General features: G+C 36.8%; 1 protein-coding gene across 1 annotated transcript in view; it reads right to left on the bottom strand.

Moving 5' to 3' along the window:
- Positions 1-22,397, bottom strand: part of LOC106657043 (calpain-C) — a 70,051-nt gene that overhangs the window by 36,272 nt on the left and 11,382 nt on the right. Inside the window, exons 2-3 of the mRNA XM_014378289.2 lie at positions 5,248-5,391; positions 1,477-1,546 (exon numbers count right to left, since the gene is read on the bottom strand). Of these exons, the coding sequence (XP_014233775.1) occupies positions 1,477-1,546; positions 5,248-5,391 (214 nt within the window). The remainder of the gene's footprint in view (positions 1-1,476; positions 1,547-5,247; positions 5,392-22,397) is intronic.

The following is a 22,397-nucleotide window of genomic DNA, read 5'->3' as shown; positions in this document are numbered from 1 at the left end:
AAAGTCAAAATAATTGTACAAGTTATACAGTATAGATGAAGTAGGTGAAAGACAATTTAAGGTGCCAAAGAGATATGAACTCGTAACACCCGGACGGTTTGTTATGCGGTAGCATGGTTAGCATATGTCAAGCTCGAGCGGCCCCTTGGATGTCTAAGAAACTCTTTCGTTCGAACAGTTTTTTTAAACTCTTTCGCTTGCAATAGCGATACCACCACGAACTTTCGCCACTAGATGGCGAGTACCCATATATATCCGCAAATCTATAAACGGCAAAGCAAAAATAATCGTATAAAGCTTGACAGAGTATAAAAATAATCGTTTGCATTACTCTTTTGTTGTGAGTGTCCAGTTCTAATGGCATTCTTGTACGTCGAAGAAATTTTTTCGTCACCCAAAAACTACAGTCACAAGAGACCGAGCATTTCTACCAGGACAACTACTGTCACCCAAATAATACCATTTATTGTAATATAATAAATCCAGCCGCACGTCGAAAGGCTACTGTCTTGTAAAGCCGAATGTTTATTGCGCTCTCGTGCGTAGCAGCTCAGTACACATGACGTATATAGTACACGGACAGAGAGTCGCGAGAGATATGCCGGAAAAGGGCGGCTGCTGCCTGCCTGCCTGCATACATAATAATATAACGTCGTATACGCACGCCACACGGCGCGTGTCTTATAATATACAAATAAGCCGGAGAGAGCCCCGCGAAAAAAATCTATAACTGGTTTGAGCGCAGCAGCTCCTTGGTATTTCGCGAGCGCGGTCGGTGCACCGGCACGGATAGACGAGCAGGGTAGTATGCTCGTACATATATTTCATGTATCTCGATCCGCAGGTTGAACGAGACGCGCGGGTATCGTACAGACATTAATAAAACGGTCGGAGGAATATAATATCGCGCGCTAGCTGGCGTGGGGGTAGGGGCTAGAAAGGGGGTAGGTATAGGATTATTTTGATCCTTTTTACTTTTATCATAAGTCGCAGCTTACGTAATGAGCAATAAAGCATTCGTCAATTACGCGCAAAATGGCGCGCGGCGTAGAGCAAAAGAAGAAGAAGTCGTGATTTATCGCGACTCCTGTAATGATCCAGCTGCACGCGGATGATCGGTACATCGTACTATACAACGTATCGAGAAAGATCGTTACCATCGGATACATTATCATATCCGAATAAGATGATTTTTCATTTTGTATCATTATTTCACCCGGCAATAATATTACGGCCGCCGCCGGAGTTTCGTTGTGTGTTGTAACGATACACGTACGCGTACGTGTATAATATAACTCGCCGCTAATTACATAATGACGTGTCGAAAGAAAACTGCATAGTAGTATCTGTATGTATACGTCGTATGGCATTGTTGCGGTATTTTTTTTTTTGCTTTTCATATACGTACCGTAACATAATATGAATTTTAATTGAACGAAAGATTTATGCATTTTATATATATTATACTGTACTTACCAAGTTTGCCGGGTATGACGTCGAAGGGGGTCGGTGTATCGCTGACGAATACCGGCCGATTGCACAGTTCCTGCACAGAGAGAAAGAGAGGAAATGAAAAAAACAGGAACATTAGAGAAAGGTTAATTAAACAAAATCGAAAGTCGAGACGTAATTTTATCTTTTCTTGGGTAATTGAGCGACGAACTTAATGTACATACTGAGAGAAAGGTAAAGAGACAATCTATGGCTTTTCCTTCGCGCGATTGCGTCCGCCTCTTTCGCTAACGAAAAAAGGAGTCGTCGTGGTCTCCTTTAATGAGACGTTAATTAATTGTTTAATGCCCTGGTGTTGGAAGGGGGATGTATGGTATAAATAAATCGGCTTCGCTTGATTAGTATCGCGAAATTCTTCATTAGATGCGATTTGAGTTTTTCATTAGATACGAAAGTCTATATTGCATTATAAATGATAATCGATCGTAATTATTTTATTTTTTGTTAATCTGTAACGCATTCTCATTAAAATGTACTACGAGTTGGATTTGCTATTTGAAGTATAAACGATGGTATAGCTTTTTGCTTTGCTTTATGCAATTTACAATGAAACTGTGACAGTATATGCTGCTATTATGCGCTCCTTCAATACATATCGAAATTGAATTGTTACAATGTCGGATGCACTCATTCGGTGTCAAATTTATTCAAATAATATTTTACTACTTTTTTTTATTTTTACCTTTCTACTCATTTTGTATACTTAATTAGAGCTTACGAATGTGTTATGAAAAATTTACTGAAGTATCTAATTATAACAAGTCGATTGTAATAAATAGTTTATTATTTTGGAACTGAATTTTGATTAGTTACCTCTAAAGCATCCCCAATAAAACAGATAATTGATTAAAATTTTTGCATAAATACGAACGCCAATCCGAGAGCATTTATCAGTTGAAAAAACTTTACAGTTCAAACGAGTTCACAGCCAAATAAAAAAATGTCAAAATTTTTCTTCGTGTAAGTAATAATTACTTTTAACCGTATAAGAGTTCTGTCCCTTCAACAAAGCCCTATTACTGCTCACATTTCAATTAATAACTTCAACTAACTTTTTTTTCATTTTTTATTGTAAAATTAAATCTTCACCTATAGTATGTAATAGTGAGCGAAAATAGGAACAGACCCCTTATCACTTTTAAATTGTGTAAAAAATCAGCAGCTTGGATCACCGAATATCCAGATCTTTATCCTCCTCCAAATGGTTTCGGTGGTTACAGCTTTATGTATAATGAAATGAAGGAAGTCAACAAAATGTTGGAAGATGTGCGAAACGGCCGAATGAGTTTTGGCGGCGATATGATAGAATATACCCCTGAACAGATGCAAGCAATTATGGACGACGAAAGACCGTTCTGGTCATTTGTGTTATGTTATCAAAGTTGGTCTTGATAATTTAAAGGGAGAATGTAAACCTTGAACTCAAAATTTTTTTTACTGGATTTTTCTTTCCCTTTACATTGCACTTTTCAAAACTCTAAAATTAGAAATCGAATGAAAGAGAACAAACATAACGACATAAAAAAAAATTAAGCCATTTCATTCGATTAATAGATTAAACGAGCCTTATCGTAGCTGAAATAAAATATTAATCTCGTTCCGGAAAATTAAGTTATGAAAAGAGCCGCAGCAAAGCATGAGCAAGACGTTCCCCCCTCGGTGCAGTCATATGTATATTGTATTTATGCAGTCTGCCGCGGTGCATTGTGTATACATACACGCATGTGGACGATCCAAGAGTGAAAGTTTTCCGCAGCCTCGGTAAAAGTTTATATTCGCTCCGAGCTAAGCGAATATGTATGCACACACACACACACACACACACACACACACACACACACACACACACACACACACACACGGTACGGTGTCTAAGGTTTCCTTTGTTTTTCGCGAGTATAGTACACCATATATATATATATATGATAAAATCTGAGGCAGCTTTGCAATTTTTCGACGCATCTCTCGCGCGACTTTACATATTTCGTTACTTTTTAACGCGCTTATCGTCGTCGTATAACAAGAGTCCCCCTTTTCCACAAGCTTCGATATTTCCTTTACTATGTACGCGAAAAGAGCCGTAATTCACCAGTACGCCGCAACGGGGCTTTACCTAAAATTGCAGAATCGTGTGCGTACCTCTTCTCTCGCGCCGAGTCGTGGGCTTATTTCCGCGCTTATTACAGAAAATCGATGCTAGCTCGAGCTTTGGCCGCCGACACTGATGACGATCGTGTTTCGCACGCCGCACGTCTCTCTCTTTCTCTCTCTACCGTCGTTTTCAGCGGGTTTTTACGCGCCAAATCTCTCTCTCCGAAGCTCGTGCACGCGCGCGTCAACTCTCTTATCTTCCTCCTTTACTTACTTTTTTTTAACCTTTTTTGCGCGTGCCGTTGCCGTTGTTGTTGCCTATTTTAGTTCCTAATCGGAGTTGAGAGAGAGAGGAACAATAGCCGTCATGTCTCGTTTTTATCGTCGTCTCGTCGAAAACGTCATTATCGTAACGGTCTTCGCGCCGCGAGGATATAAGCCACTACTTCTTCTTTTCCTTCTAGGCCTAGTGTCGAGCGAGCATCTGTTCTGTATTATGTACCGAGGCTAAATGTTACACATAAATCGGTATACATACAGTACCCAGTCAAGAGCTCAGAGAGCTCATTACGTTTCACGAATAAAGGTTGGATGGAGAGATGCTCTTCGCGGCTATAATACAATGAAGAAAAAACAGCCGAGAAAAAAATGTGTGTGCGCAGCACAGTAGCCCATTGTCCAGTACGTATAATTTTTTTGCTCGAAAAAAAATTAATCAACGTTGAAAGGACCATAACTTCGTGTATCCTATCTGTACGTGTGTATAAAATTGTCCATCAACGCTCGGCGCGCGTCGTCGTATTTAAAGGTTGAGCTCTCTCTCTCTCTCTCTCACGAGCGGCCGCTCATTAAGGGGGCCATACCACTCGGGTCGCGCGCGTTTAATTTCCATCAAGGCTCCAGATGCGTTTCAAGAGAGGCGCAATAATTTTCCTCTCAAGGTCGAGCGCCTCTGCCTCGAATCTACCCCAAGAAATCGCGAAATGCGCACGTAGGTACACGTGCACCGTGGCGCGCAGTGCGAAGGGGGGCAATTACGCACGAATTCGCCACGTTCGTTGCCTGAGCTGCCGGTAGTAGTCATCATAAACTGGAATGCCACCACCACCACCAACACTACTACCGCCATCATCACCATCGCATGCATCGAGACTCTTCTTTTCTCGTTCATTTTTACCTTATTTTTCACGTTGTGCTGTTGCTGCGCTGCTCTGGGCTCATATTTGTGATTACGGTTTACAACCGGATGAAATTATCTAGCTATGCTGTGTGCCAGTGTTTGTGTATGTGCGAGTCGTATATACACAATTACTCTCTGCGCAGGCGAGGCTCGTGTGTGTGTGCGCGTGTAGGTTTATATGCAAGGAAGCGCAATAAGGGAATTGGATTTTTTGTCACTTTTACGTGGCGCTGCGTATGTGTGTAAAGCTAATTTGAAAGGAAATCCTTGGCGTCTATAAGTTATATCATATATATTACGTAATTATCAGCCCCATCGGCATTTTTCCATAATTTTCGATAAATTAAGCCTCATCCTAACTCACGCTACACGTACTACGTCTTCCGCGAAATGATTTATTTAGATTCGTACATTAGCGTATGGAAAAAAAGAGAAAATGGTAAATAAATAAATGTAATACTCACTCTTGGTCTCTTCCATTGGAATTGAAAGGGCGGCACTTGATGGTAGAAGACCGAGGCCTGGATGGCAGGAAATTCTGGATCCTCCCACAGCTCGCCGCGTTTCAAGCACGAACGCTTGATACGCTCGTACTCGCTCATCACGTCCTGCAAAGAGAAAATCAACGTTGATTCTTTTTTTGCACAGTATATTAAACGTGTGGCTTTTATGTATTGCTTAATTTCTTGCCGAAGCAAGTTTTTATTGGCAATTGTATCGGGTTTGATAAAGGATCCGTTTGTAAAGTAGCTTTTTGTGGAAATTTTTGAATTGAAATTTGTTTCTTTTGAAATTACACCAGGGAGTTCCCTTTAGAATGAAGATTAAATCAATCGCTTTCCGCGTATTTCCTAAAAGCCTAACGCACTTAAAAATAATGAGTTCCATAAATTGCCTCCTCTAGCCAGTTCTTAGACATGGGTATTTTGTTGATAATTAACAGTAAATTATTTTTATTTATCTTTCGTAACAATGTCAAATATTTGAATTTATTTTTCTAACATATTTGAACGTGCTGGAAAGGAATATTTTTCATTTTGTGTCAACGACAAAGAAAAAGATTGAAAACAAAAAATTGCGCTATATCGAAACACGTTTTTAAGACATCGAAACGTCGAGTATATATAGTTGCATATAATATGTCAGAGTTACAAACCGCGACCGAAATAATAAAGAAAAAACGTCGAACGAGTTTAAAGACCTGCTCGGGCGTGCGCAGTAGCCCCGCTCAGATTATTCTCATTGTCTTTCTTTTTTGTGTGCGCCAACGCGCGAGGAGCCACTCGAACGATCACATAATTACATATTTATTAACTTGCATATAAAAGCTAGGCCTAGAGTCTCGGTTCACGACGTCGAAGGTAAGTACCGAATCTGCATTACTCAATACTTATAATGCAGAGAGCGCGAGAGAGTAAATGGAGCAAACAGAAGTTGTCTCGGTTCTTTTTTTTTTTTAAGGTGTGTCGTCGCTGCTGGGGACAATCGTTAATGTTGTCACGGTGCACAAGACGAAAAACGCGCCCGTGTAATTGTATATTTCTTTTTTTTTTTATAAGTTCGTTGCCCTAGCTTAGAGAAATTCGGAACGGAAGGACCGTGATATCCTATATATAACGCAGCGAGGCGCCTCCGCCGCCGCAGTAAACGAGCGCCCAGGATAGAGGCATGAAAATTACTGAATAGCTTTCCGTGCGCAGCGCTGGAAAGAAACTTCCGCGAATTCTATCTAACAGTTTGCGCCGAGTGATTAGCGAATGTTGCACTGCTCTATAGGTATTTATATTTATAAGGATCATCAGCGCACGAGACCAACGTCCTCCTCCCATTTGTGCGCAGGAATCTCGCGACGCGTGTAACACGTAAACTGCATATCAGCCAAGTACCGATCGTTCGTGTAGAAAATTAATTTTTTTTTACCACAAGCGCGTGTATATATTTACATGTGGAAGGCAGATCATCGCATTTGACACGTGCGCAAGTTGTGCTCACGGAAAAGCATAATATTAAATAAATTTTCTATTTCGCCCAACAAAATCGACGAAAATTCATACTCCAATAAGCATTCGGGTTTGCGAGCTCGAACACGTACGCGTGCGTATGTGTGTGTATATTTAATGCGGTGGCAGCAGCTGCGCACAAGACAGCTTTGCTGCACACTCGACTTATAGAGCGAGAATACAACCCATCGTTAGCGTCTACCTAGGCTATATCGCAGTTGCAGTAGTGGTATAAAAATTGAAAACGACTGGAAGTTGTAAGAATTTTTGATTGATCGCCGTTGTAAAAGTCGGGACCAGTTTCGCGGCGCATACCACACCGTACAATGTACAGAAAACTACATGGCTCAACGTGCGTGTGCATAGAGAAAATGGCGAGCGAAAAAATAGGAAAAACGAGTCTACGCTATACGAGAGTGCAAGTGTTGTACGGCACGAAGAATTTATTATTTCATGAAAAACTCGTTAAAATACTACGAGAGTAATTATTATATTGCTCGATTTAAACTCGTTTTATTGAAATAATATTGTGAACGTATCATTCGCAAGGATAACTTCGTTTACATGCCACGAGCACATCGTTATCTCTATTATTATCATCGAGCCTAGCGATGTTGCAAATCTATCGCAGTGCAGGTCTCGATAGGCTAATTAATCGATTACGAATGCACAAAATGTAGGCGCGCGCGCGTCTACGAGACGTGTTATTATAGATTTTTTTCAGCTCGCAATTCTCTCCGCGTATACGTTTTTTTTTTATGGCGAAATATAAAGCAACCGATAAAACTTTTCTTTTCTACGATCATTGGCTCGTAAACGACGATTATATTTGCGGAACAATGTTAATACGTACAAACGCATTTTATTATCGAGAGAAAGTCAACGCGCTGCGGGATAGAGATGATTAAGCACGCGCGCGTATCGACTGTGCGTGCATGCGCAACACCTAGCGACTGATATCGGAAATCGGCAGCTTTTTTTTCAACGATATTTCGCGCATGCATTAGAAATCGTATCGGGGGCCGATAAAACTCGGACTTTGTTTCGTTTATAGTCGGGGAATGATGAATTTTATACGCTTTTTATGCGAAGTAAAACAAATCGAATCCGTGAACTATAAATAGACAGCTCGCTCGCGAGAGTTTATGCATCCATTGGGTTTTTAAAGAAACGAAAAGGATTAGAATGAGCCACTGACGATTCTTTGAAGAGCAACTTGCTTCTTAACATTTTACAGATTCCTTAAATTATTTGGATGCAAGAGCGATCCTAAGAAACACATATGAGTAGTGCATGAACGTATTGAGTACGATATTTGACAAAAATCCTTTGGATACAAGGAAGAAAAAAAATAACACAAACGAAAAAAACACCTGGATCAAAAAATTCGTATGATTCCTCAAAAACAAGTACAATTTTTTTGAGATTTTTTCGAGGACTTTTTAAGAAAAAAGTGTGAGCTTAAGGATATGCGCACATCTAAGGACTAATGTTACTCGATATCTTTATCAAAATATGTTGTCTAAAACAAAGAGTAACTAAAAATAATTATAACTACAACACCAATCTTATAAAAAACTGAACAGCAGCCAAATAAAATACTCATGATATTTCACAATATATAATTCAACCGTTTTGCTACTGCGTCAAAAATTTTTTACTTGAGGTTTTGTGATTTTTTAATAATAGTAGCCCTAACAGTATTGATTGTTTATGTATAAAGCAAGGTATAATGTCGACAGCATACATATTGCAAACTTTTTACTTTACATATATGGCCGATTCTCTGTCAACTCAACCGGTAAAAATTTTTTTTATATATCTAATACGATGAAAACACTGTTTGGGATGTCAGGAATGTACAAAAAAACTTATAGAGCGATTGGGGCCTTCTATCACCCTTATTGAGAATTCGAGAGTTGGCCTTTTTCGCATTTTTTCGTTATTTATCGAAGATCGCAAATTTTTCAATAAGCTCTAATTCAGTGTAGAATGACTCAAAAGTAAAAGTGCCCAGGAGGTTTTTTGTTGGAAATCGTCCAAACTTTCAGAAAAAATGGGTCCCGAAACGATCTGAGCACTCTGGAGGCTTCTACAATAGAATTAACCAAGAAAAAACAAAAAACACAAAATCTAATCAAGTATGATCCGGACTTTCCTTTCTATAACTATTTAAGAAGCTTCCTTAACATGTCAACTACTCCATTGTAAGTTTTTATAATGGTTTGAGCCTTGGTTTGCCCTGGAGACGCTAATATGTGTCGAAAAACGTGCAAAAAAGGCCCCTAAAGCAGAGTATTGCCTTAGATCTTTACATGTTACACATGCTAGGCAAACTCAAACCAAAATCGTAAGTACACAAACTTAAAGAGCACAAAATTACCTTTAATTTGAGATATATAAAAAGTCTCTGAGTCCTCTAGAACCGAAGATACAGCTGTTTGAAGTTTCACTGAGAATTAAAGCATAAAATCTTGCATTTTCATACACCACTTGACATGATACTTGAATGTTCAGTAAAACTTTAAATAGCTGTATCTTCGGTTCTAGAAGACTTAAAGACTTTTTACATACACCAAATGAAAGGTAATTTTGTGCTCTTTAAGGCTATACGATTACTTTTTCGGCCTATTTTTGTCTTGCATGTGTAAAATGCAGGAAACTGAAAAACAAAAAAAAATGTAGTTTTATCTCCGACTCAAGAGCTTACATGTTTTATAATGCCGCTTGAGTAAAAAAGTAATAAACCCTATACAAAGTTATACAGCCTTGATAATTTTGTGCTCTTCAAAATTACCTTTCATTTGGTGTATGTAAAAAGTCTCTAAGTCTTCTAGAACCAAAGATACAGCTATTTAAAGTTTTACTGAACATTCAAGTATCATGTCAAGTGGTGTATGAAAATGCAAGATTTTATGCTTTAATTCTCAGTGAAACTTCAAACAGCTGTATCTTCGGTTCTAGAGGACTCAGAGACTTTTTATATATCTCAAATTAAAGGTAATTTTATGCTCTTTAAGTCTGTGTACTTACGATTTTGGTTTGAGTTTGCCTAGCATGTGTAACGTGTAAAGATCTAAGGCGATACTCTGCTTTAGGGGCCTTTTTTGCACGTTTTTCGACACATCCATGCGTCTCCAGAGCAAACCAAGGCTCAAACCATTACAAAAACTTACAAGGGAGTAGTTGACATGTTGGGGAAGCTTCTTAATTAGTTATAGAAAGGAAAGTCCGGATCATACTTGATTAGATTTTGTGTTTTTCGTTTTTTTTCGACTATTTCGATTGTAGAAGCCTCCAGAGTGCTTAGATCGCTTTGGGACCCATTTTTTCTGAAAATTTGGACGATTTCTAACAAAAAACCTCCTGGGCACTTTTACTTTTGAGTCATTCTACACTGAATTAGAGCTTATTGAAAAATTTGCGATCTTTGATAAATAACGAAAAAAATGCGAAAAAGGCCAACTCTCGAATTCTCAATAAGGGTAATAGAAGGCCCCAATCGCTCTATAAATTTTTTTGTACATTCCTGACATCCCAAACAATGTTTTCATCGTATTAGATATAGAAAAAAAATTTTGACCGGTTGAGTTGACAGAGAATCGGCCATATATTTAATTTGCGTGTACCAATATTTTTATGACGACATGTTTTCTATTTTTTATTTTTGCATTTTAATTACTGAATTTGAATCCGAGTAAACATACATTCTTATAATACTTGAAGATTGAAAGAGAAAAAATGTTGCCGAGAAAGACATACATGCACCAAAGATAATATAATTACAAAGACAAGTTTGTTGATACTTGGATGTTGGGTAATGGATAATTGTTTTATTTTTCGATTAAATATTTTATTTATTTAACTGACTAATTAAAAATCTTATTATGCATTAACATGTCCGATCAATCAGTCATGGATGAGCACCAACTGACTATACGAATTTTAAGTATACTGAAAATTGCTCGAATTTCTGTAACCATGAAGTCATTACAGATTTTTTTTTCTTTTGCCTTACCAAAATAAATTTACTCATCACATTGGAAGATTATTAATTCTCCTTTTTCTATTAGTCTCTTTGGCTCTCGCGGTAAGTATTTGTCATAAAATGTGACATTTATTTCAATTTCAGTTAACATAATTAGGGAATAAAGAATGTAAAGAGACCAACATCAACTTAAATACTTTAGTTGAATGCGTAATTCAATTGACGCTTAATTTAGATTATATACTTATTTACGTGGTTTTAATTTTTAAAATCAAAAGGGTAATCAAATGAGTCCTAAAATCATTATTATATTAAATAGCTACCTAACAGATTTTCTGATAATGATGCATGTTTTAGGTAACCATAACAATAAAAACAATATTAGATATATACGAGAGCTACGACAAAGTAGGCAAAGATATAATTTCAAGAGCAATAAAAATAGCCTTAAAACTTATTCGTTATTCAGCTGGTATGTATTCTATTTACTCAAAGAAAAGTTTTTAAATTAATTTGATATATTTTTTATTTGATATATTTCTAATTATGCTGTAGCTCCAGTTATTGTTCCAATTTTTTTAACATGGATATTGTCTCAAAATCAATTTTTTGATAAATCTCTACCACTAAATATGGAATGTTAGTAGATGTATTCAGCTAAATTTTTGTTGAAAAATATTGAAAATGAGCCTGTGGCATAGGTTTGAAGAAAACACGTCGAAAAATGCGGTTTACAGTGGCAAGTACGCGTACAAAATATATTTATCGAAATTTTTAGTGTTAGGGTCATTCAAGATTCCACAGAAATGAAAGAGCATTAAATATTCAAGAGACGCTAAAATATGAAGAAATCGGACGTGCATTAAAACGGCCATATCTTGGTTAATTTTGCTCGGATTGGCTTAAAATTTTAACTGAATACTCTTGAATATATGAAATCGAATAAGACAATAAAATAAGTATCGAAAATTTTTGCGAAAAATACAAAACCGCTCCCTTAACCCATTAACAACCAAAATGCTTGATTTTTTTGTTGGTTTTCGCAGCAATTTTTTTTGTAGTTTTAGATCTTAAAAAAATTTCGCAGGGACCTACTTCGATGTGAAATTTAATGCCCTTCCAGAAACTGAGCGCAAAATTTTGATTTTTTGCGTTATAAAAAAGTTATAGCTACTTAAACAAAAAAAAACGTAAAAATTTTTGCAAAAAATCAAGTTTTCGATTTTTTTTCGCCATGTTACCGGTAAGGAATCACGATATAAATATGATCAGCGGTGATAACGACTATCAAAGTATCTTAGAGCGGAGCGTCTGTGTGTGTGTGCGCGCACTTGCTGCCGCTCGTATGAGTGCTGGTTCACCCGTGGCCGTGTATATGGCAGCGAGTGCGCTTGCACTTGCTGCTTGTATGCTTGTATGCGCGGGTCGTTCGGTTATTATTATCTTATTCCTGGACATGCCTCCGTCGAGCCATTACAAATCGATCGCAAATTTTCGAGGTCCGAGTATCTAAGTCCGCTGGTCTACATGCTGCAAACTTTTCACATTTGATATATATTTAATTGGAATGTACATTTATTTTGTATACTTTTATTTCTACGGCGACATACTTTCCATTTTTTATTAATGCATTTCAATCGTTGACTTTGAAGCCGAATTTTAAAATGGTCCCATATTACCGCAAGATCAACAGAAGAAAAATTATTTTCAAGGAAGGTGCACTGCACCGAGGGTAAAATATTTACGAAGGTTATACGTCGGGCATATTTGTATTCGTTTAATTTGTCATAAAACTTTCGACCAACTGTTTTACTTGTTTCATTGATACAATGCCATTTTTATAGGCGTTAACATGTCTGATCAAATCGTCATAGATGAACATCAATTGACAACACAAGTTTTAAGTTTATTGCAAACGTCTCGACTCTCTATAACGACAAAGTCACTGCAGATTTTTTTCCTTTTGCCGTATCAAAATAAATTTATTCATTATATTGGAAGATTATTAATTGTTATTTTTCTATTAGTCTCTTTTGCTTTCACGGTAAGTACTTTTCATATAGTATGACAGTTATTTCAATTTCAGGTAACATATTTAGGGCGTAAAGGTACTCGAAGAATTTGAAGAGACTAACATCAACTTAAATACTTTAGCTGAATGCGTAATTCAACTGACGCTTAATTTAGATTACATAGTTATTTACGTGATTTTAACATTAAAAATCAAAAGGGTAATCATAATCATATGAATCCTTTGATCATTATCAAATAGCATTAATGAAATGGCTACTCAATGATGTATTTTTTAGGTAACCATAACTATTAAAATGCTATTAGATATTTACGAGAGCTACGATGAAGTAGGCAAAGATATAATTAAAAATGTGCTTGCAATAGCTATAAAAATCATTCGTTATTCCGCTGGTATTTATTTCATTTCCCCAAATACAAGTTTTTAAATTAATTTTATATATTTTTACAGTGATATTTTTCATACTATCCACTAATTATGCTGTAGCTCCAATAATTGGTCCTATTTTTTTATCATGGATATTGCCCGAAAATCAAACCATTGACAAAGCTCTACCGCTCAAAATGGAATGTTTCATTGATGAAACCAAATATTTTTATTGCATTTTCGCGTATCATTTTTTAATTATAATGGTCTTTTGTTGGTTTGCCATATCATTCAATAACCTTCAATGTTTTACGATAGGATTCATAATTGGACACATTCATTGTTTACAGTATGTCAATCTTTTATAATTAACTCTATATGCTGCTCTTGAAAATAGTTTAATGAATCAAGCCAATATTAACTTCAGGCACTACTTGAATGAAATAGATAATGAGTTTGAACAGAACGAAGAACGAAGAAACTTTTTAGAACAGAAAGAAATGGACAGAAAACTTATACAACTGATTCGCCAACATCAAAGCTGCATAAGGTGAGCTTATATTTTATTGATTGATACGTTAAGTTAAAATTACTTGTCAATGTTCTGAATGCCAATTGAATTTCTAGACTTTGTGAGCATTTCGATGTTCAGGGAAAACCTATTTTTTTTGTGTAATTACGTTCGTCATATTCCATCTCGTGTTTTGTGGCACTGTGGTAAATATTCCCCGATAAAAGTCACGGGTCCAGAAAAATTTCTAATTTTTTTCTATTTCCTTGTAGATAGTAATTTTATTTGATACAGATTTTCCAGGAGCAGCAAAAATGTTTACCGTTTATTCGACTTCGATACTATCGCTCATGTTAATCTGTATTCCCAGTCAATTGTTGAGCAATGCTAGTTATGATTTTCATACGCAAAGGTAAAATTAGCCAAAATATCTTTGAACAAAGATAACGTGTAAAAAATACAGAATAATTTTGAATGTTATCTCAGTAACTGCATGAATTTACACAAGTACCCACATAAAGCCCGGGTTATCTTATTGATGATGATGATGAAAACATCGGATACATTAGTACTGCGAGCAGGACCAATACATGCATTGAACTTTGAAACGTTCAGCGTAGTAATTTCATCGTTTCAATTGCAACTACAGATTCAAAATTAATTTTAATAATCGTATTTAATTTTATAGGTCTTGAAAAGTTCATTTTCATTTGTCACAACTTTTCGAACATTGTATACCTCGCTACAAGAGTAAATTCACATCTAAGAACTGATGATACTGATCGGTATCTGTACCAAAACATGTATTTAAGCTATAAATAATGAGTAAATAAATATTTAGCTTCTTTATGAAACTTTGATTGTTTGATTGTTTTTTAGATACTGAATGGATTAATTTTGAGTATTTACATTCGACTGCCTCAAAAAATGATAATTTCTTACTTTTTAAATCTTTTAAGCAAATTAAATAGGTAAATTAATTATTTTAAAATTAAATCGTGACAAATTTACAATGTTAAAATGGTCACTATTTCCCTTATATGTGCAATGTTAAATTTTCAAATACATGTTTTATTACGCATTATTTTTCATTAAAAATAACTTTTGGCGTAAAGACAATGCTGCGACATATTAGTAATAATTTAAGAAGTTTTAGAAGTTTCTAACTTATAAAAAACAGATGGGCCTGAAAGTGAAGCCAATCTATTCGGCCTCTGATTGGTCGATTGACTTTTGACTCGAGTCAAAACGTAATAAAGTGACAGTTCAGTGAGAAACTGACTGAAAGATGGACGCGCGCGAAGGGCGCCTGAAAGTCACTATAACCTAAAAAACGAATGAAAAAATTAACACGCGCGGAGCCCGTTTGAAACATACTAGTACATCAAAAAGTTCATGTAGTATGTTCGTAAAAGTCTTCATGAATTTTTACACGTAAACTATAGACTCGAGGTTTTTTCGAGTACTCGAATTTTTCCGACTCTAACTCGACTCGTAAAACTCAAAAAATCGAGTACTCGCGTACCTCTAATCGGTAACGAAGAAATTCCTGAGCAAGTGTTAGTGAATCTGAGGTTTAGTTTTATCACTCAAAGCGTTAAACCGTGAATAATTTTTTCTTCTAATTCATAGTGAATACTGTCATATACCCCGAATACAGTGGAAAGTAAATTATAAATTCACCGACGTCATGATCCAAGAAAAAGCAAAACATATAGGGCCATAAAAATCCCAATCGCACGATATAAAAACTAGGCCTACGTGATCCATCATAAAAGTAAAAGGACAGAAATGCCGAACGCGAGTATCAGTGAGGCGCCGTAGCAATACAAACAGATTGTTGAAAGCGACGCGGTGTTGGAAATGAAGTTCATCTCGAGCAAGATCGCAAGGTACGATGGTAATAAAATCAGAGAAATTAAAAAGCATAGTATGAAAAAATCGAAATTTTCCGAAGATTCACTCTCTCGAAAATGGTTCATCTGCCGGTCGCTGTTGACTTATTGTTAGGTAGTGCGACTCATTTCATTGAAGCACTAGAGGATACTGAGCCGTAGATTTATTTCGGCCTTGGTGTATTAGATAATTAAAATAGAGGGAGGAGAAATTTAGATAAAGAGGGATAGTAATGATTATTGTATTAATTCTTCATGGAATTTTCTGGATTTTTTATTCAAAGACGGGTTTTTTTGTGGTTTTTAAGATGTGCCGGTGGTGTTGTTCTTGATCATTCATATATCTAGTTTATCCATTCATTTTAATTATTGCCAAGGGTCAATTAAATGTAATAAAATTGAATTTAGATGTAAAGGTGTAATTGACGTAGAATCTAAAATTAAAATTGAGCTTAAATGTAAAGGTGCAATTGATGTAATTAGATGAAGAGGAAAGGTGATAACGATCCGTAGGAGCCGAGGAACTCTCGAGAATTAAGACCCGGCGTTACTTCGATCTGGCTTGCGAAGTACATCGATGAAGTTCCCTTGCTCCGTCTACTCGGGTGCTATTGCTGCGCGCGCCCCGTGTCAGCAACTCACTTTGTTTGCGGAGGTCCAATTTTTTATCACTTATACTTTTCCTCGAATCCAGCCGCATAAGCACACGCAATAAGACGCCCTTTGTCTCTCACGCTATGTGTGCTCATGGACTCTAAGCTTGGACACTTTTATTATTCATTGGAATAATAACGTTTTTTACCACGCTCCCATAGCTTGCTTCGCTCTCAGCATACTTGTAATACGATCACTTGTATTTAATACGTATCCATTGGTATATATATGTGCCGTCGCCGGTAACAAAATCTATATGAACGTAGTATTTGAATGTAATGCTTATGAACGAAATTTTTTATGAGGCGATCGATGCGTTTGGGAGCTTCGACGGCCATTTAACGCGACTCGGTCGTCAGTTCGAATTTGAGAGCATCTGAGCGAGCACGTTCGCGAGAGTTTAGTTGCAATCAGTTAAAATCTAAAGTCAGTGTAAAAGAAAAGCGAGTTAAAAGTGAATTGAAAATAGGATCGAAGGCAACCACAGCTTACTCCGTGTTGAGGCAGTAGCAAAAGTTGACATAGAATTTCGACGGCAAACATGATCCAGCAGTCTGTATAAGTGTGTGTGTGTGTGTGTGTGTGTGTGTGTGTGCGTGGAGCCGTAGAATTTTACCAAATGAAAATGTAAGTTATTTGTATGAAAAAAAATATTGTATGGGTATCGTATGGTTTTTCGGATCTGGGCAAATGCGAGACAGATGTAGGGGGTAATATACTGTACGCATGGGCATACACCTCGTCTAAGTCTTCATTTGAAGGACCATAGAGAGAAAAAAAATATTAATTCAACATTTTTTTTAATATTTATATTTTTGTAATGCGGGTAGTAAAACTCTCATATATTAAGTCATCTTTCGTGCTGTGACAAAGTTTTTATTTATTGTAAGGTATAAATATTTTTGTGTATGCCATGATATTTTTAAGAAAGATCTCTGAATCAAATTTGATTATTATTCAGGGTGAAGGAAGAGCCGAACGATACTCGGTCAGATGCAGATGACGATTACAATTTCGTTACGGTGGATTCTTGTGAAGCCAAACATTTTGAAACATCGACGTCTTCTGAGACAAACGAAGTGAGTTCAATGCATTAAATAATGTTCTGTTTTCCATTGTTCAAAACTATAACAAAATTTTAATTTTAGAAATATCGCACAAATGAGGCTATTGCATCACTGGAAGATACAGATAACAAAATATTGATAGACTTTGAGTGCAGAGATGTTAAACTTGAGCCCTTATCGACAACCCCCTGCAAAACTGAGCATCAAAGTTACCAACCTATTGTAAAAATAGAAAACGAAAATGAGACCAACAACGTGAATGAAAATATATTCATTGATTTTGAGTGCAAAGATGTAAAACTGAAGTCTCTATCGACAGCCATTTATAAAACCGAGATTCAGAATTATCAACCTAGTGCGAAAATAAAAAACAAATTTCAGACTAATTATTTGAATGAAAAAGCCATAATTTCAATGAAAAAAGAACTAGATTACGATGCTCAGTGTCAATCACAAGAAAAGTCCCCAGTGAAGTTTGTCGAATCTGAGGAGGTGAAGGTATTTGAAGAAAAATCTCGAAACAAGTTATTTCATAAGCGTAATGATTATCAAAACACTAATAAAATAGAAGCAAGAGTAACAATAATAAGCGATGGACCATATGAATGTAAAGTTTGCCGCGAAATATTTGAATACCGAAATAAATTTGAAGATCATATGAATGTAGTACATGGTCGTCGAAGTATATACTATAAATGCGATATCTGTCACAAATCATTTGGATTCAAGGCTCACCTCAATAAACACACACAATCAGTTCACGAGTATAGGAAACTTATCGAATGTAATATGTGTAGCAAGTCATTTGGAAAAAAAAGTCATCTTAATGCTCACATAAGTACAGTTCATGCTCGTGTCAAACCCTTTGAATGTGAGATTTGTCATAAATCATTTGGATACCAAAGCTACTTGAAACGACACGTCAATGTAGTACATGATCGTATCAAACCCTTTGAATGTGAGATTTGCCACAAATCATTTGGACGTAAGGGTGACCTCATCAGACATATAAGTTCAGTCCATAATCGTAGCAGACCCTTTGAATGTGGTATTTGTCATAAATCATTTGGAAGAAAACAATACCTGAATGTGCACATAAATGCAGTACATGACCGCAAAAAGCCCTATGAATGTGAAATTTGTCACAATTCATTTGGTTACAAGAATTTAATCAAAAGCCACATTAATGCAGACTGCATTAACAGACTGCATTATGCAGTACATATCAAAAACAAACCTTTCGAGTGTGATATTTGTTTTAAATCATTCGGAACAAAAGGAAACCTTAAAAAGCACATAAACGTAGTACATAAAGGTAGCAAATCATACAAATGCGACACTTGTGACAAATTATTTTCTCACAGATGTATCCTCACGACTCACGTAAATGTAGTACATAATCGAAGCAAGCCCTTTGAATGTAAAATATGTCACGAATTATTTAGATACAAGAAAGTACTCAAAACCCACACTATGAAAGTTCATAATCTTAGTAAGTAATTCACGTGAATATCCTTCAGTTTTCAATTAGAACAATAGTACATAAACTAAAAATAACGACAAAAAATAAAACTGCATCACTCAGAATGCTCCAGCTCATGTATGAAATTATGCGTTCCGTGTGATGCAGTGTGTATATTTTTGACACAGTACTTATTCAATCAATAAAAACGTAGTTCAAAAGTAGTTATGAAAATTTTTACATTTTAACATGTAGCTCTAACACAATTTATCACCTATTTATGAAAAAAGTGAGATTAATTATTTAATCAATAAAAATGATTTTAAATGATGAAAACTTTTTCATTGGGGTCTTAACACTTTTTATGATGTAGCTCTAGAATTATATTAAAGTCACATGCTGCAAAGTTTTCACATTTAATAATGCATATTGAAATTGCCTTATAGGTTTATTTATAGTATACATTAGACTGGTTTTTATTTCTTAAAAATCTCGAAAAAGAATAATTCCAACGATAATAAAAACAAAAAAAAATGCAAAAATAGGCCCAAAATGCCTATTATCACCAAAAACGACCATTTTTTACCTTTTTTTGCAAGTTTTTCGACACATATTGCTGTCTACATTGCGTTATTGAATTAACAGTATGTTCATAAAAGTCTTCATGAATTTTACACAAAAACTGTATAGACTCAAACTAAAACTTTTTGAACAGATCCCACAAAATTCATTGAAAAATAAATAACAACTTATTAATTTTTTGACAATCTCAAAACGATGCCGGAAATCCAATGGACTTCTACAAACAGCGAGAGACCAACTCGATCAAACTCACTTTCAAGCCTCCGTCACACGTCGAGCTTCCTACACGCCAGTGAAGCTTAACAAAAAAAGTGAAACAAGCTGCTAATAATCGCTACGCCTGTATCTCTTACAAGCTCGCACGTTAACGTGCTATATATAAAACGTATATTATATATTATATATAAATGGTTAATATATTGTGCCGATCGCGAGCCGATACCATACCGATATCCTCCGGGGTAATTTCTTCCCCTCGGCATCGAGCTCGCGCGCACGCGCCTGTGTAAGTGTACGTATGAGTGTGTGTGTAAAGACTCGGCCCTCTTATCGTGCCCCGAAGATCTTCTATACGGATACACGGAGAGAGAGAGAGAGAGAGAGAAGAGAAGCTCGTCGACTACTACAACGACAAAAAAATAAATGAATCTAAAAGTATATATGTACAGAGCTTCGATCTGTACTTTATGAATTATATGTGTAGAAGCTGCTGCTGCTGTACAGCCGACGGAGATAAATCGCGAGATATATATAATGTGTACAATGTAATGAGCAGTTTGCCGGAGCCGATCTTGCGATCGAAATCGCGGCCGATTTTTTTTACATTAGATAAGCAGATCGCGGTATGGAGGAAAAGCGTATACGTATATGCTCTTTAAGCCCATATAGTTTCAACGTTATTATTTGCCGATGAATTATATTATTGTTATTATTATCATTTCAAGTGTAAATTTTTACGCGGCGCTTCGACGTGCCGATGCACGAACATCCATATCTCGGTACGTACATATACATACGTGTGTACGCGTCTATAAATAAATCGCTTATAATGTACCAATCTGCCTCTCGGCTCTCATTTCGCGTATCATCATCGTCATCATTATCAGAAAGGGTTTTACCTTCGCTCGATATTTATAAATAAATATATGAGTGTGTGTATACGTTGCATTACATACTATATGGAGAGAGGTGGGGAACGGTTAACGCAACACACGACGACGTACGTGGTATATATAATACAATGTGTATACGCCACGAGGTGGACGACCAGCTGAGTCAACGTCCTTGAAAGTATACAGATGCAGCTTCGCGTGCGTATATATGTATAATACCAACATGCACAAGCGCCATAAGCGAACTTTATCTCCATTGTTTCTTTTTTGGTAGCTCTCCACCGGTAATTAAGAGTACGCTGTATAATATCTCGCGTATACGTACACAGTGTTGTAAGTATAGTTTGTTTTTCTGTCTTTTTTTCCATACTTTCTAACGACGTTCGTTCGTTCGTTGTTGTTACAAAGATCTCTGGGTAAGGATACGTTTCGACGCGCTAAAATATAGAGCATAATTTTACGAGTTATTATTACGTTATTGCTGAAGCTTTGGTAAAAAAAAATGCCAACGCAATATTATTACGAGTGGTGGTACGCAGAAGGAGAAGAAGAATAAAAAGAAGCGCCGAGTGCATATAATTAGGTACACATAGTTTCGCAACAACGAAAAGCGTATATAGCTGATATTATACACGCGAGTGGCGCTCTTCCGACTAAACGCGCATCGAGAAAATCATGGTCTCTCAAGGTCTTGGAGGCGGTGCACTCGTTGTTGTCATCGATACAAGACGACGATCCCTTGTATATTTCTCCGCGTATACGGTTTACGGATATATTCATCGGGGGAAAAAATTGCGAGTCGTCGACACGCTTTGTTGTATACCTCGGAAACATTGCTTCTGCGATAAGCTGCAAGGCGCTCGAGTAATCGCTCTCAAATTGTGCCATTGAATTTAGGGCTGGATACACGTAGCAACTATGCCATACTCGCGAATCAATGCGAATTTTATGTGGCGCAGATTACGAATTACGATTATTTCACTGCGCGACCAAAAAATTTCGATGAGTAATATACGTCAATGACAACGACGCGTTGAATAATCGTTCGTATGTGAGATTCGATTCTGGAAATGCTACATGTATGGCGATTCGCGCATCTTCGATTTTGAAATCTCCAAGAAACCGCTATACTCGTATGCACGCGCATATAATATGTGTAAGTGCATTACGTGTGCATATACGTGCGCGCCACCAGTAAAAATCAGTAAAGTAAAAAAAAAGGGAGGAGGAAGGAGACGAAATAAGCCGTCTCTTATGCAGGTCGGATGCACACATACACATCGGGACGACGCACATTCACTCGTATACGCGTATGTACGCGAAGGCATGAAGTACGATGGAATGCACGCGAGAAAATCGTTATATAGCCAGTGATCCAACGGTATATCACATACGTATACAGTCTCTTTCGCGAGCTGATGTATACTATATAACAGGTGTATCCACGGACGCGTGATCCACGGGCACACACACACGTATTATGTGTGTGTGGATGTTGCATGAGAATGGGATGCGCCAGGACGATGGTGCATACGCGCGAAATGGAAAGCACATTGATACACGCGTACAGTAGCTCGTGAGGCTCGATGGAAAAATCCTCGATGGAAGAGTGTTTTTTTTTACCGCTGCGCGGATGAATTCCTTACTGGGTCAACGATCGTGTCCCGCGAATTTCAATCGCAGAGGATCCTGTACCGAACGTACGTATAATGCGCGTTTGAACTTGATATTGAATTATTAGCTGCAAAATTAAATAATCATAGTTGCTTACTTTCTACGATAATCTCGACTCTTAAGAATTGGCGGGTCTTTATAAAAAATTCAACTACGTGCCGTACGCGAAAATTTTCTTCACGTTTGGCGCGAGGGGGTACGAAAAAAAACCAAGTCGATTTCATGCTGGACACGTGCGACACGAGTCTCGATCTATACGCATGGGACGTCG

The sequence above is a fragment of the Trichogramma pretiosum genome, unplaced genomic scaffold, assembly GCF_000599845.2.
Source record: "Trichogramma pretiosum strain Unisexual culture from Peru unplaced genomic scaffold, Tpre_2.0 scaffold106, whole genome shotgun sequence".
In the NCBI taxonomy this organism is placed as follows: Eukaryota; Metazoa; Arthropoda; class Insecta; order Hymenoptera; family Trichogrammatidae; genus Trichogramma; species Trichogramma pretiosum.
The sequence above is the reverse complement of the archived record's forward strand: the minus strand, read 5'-3'. Positions and strand labels throughout refer to the sequence as shown.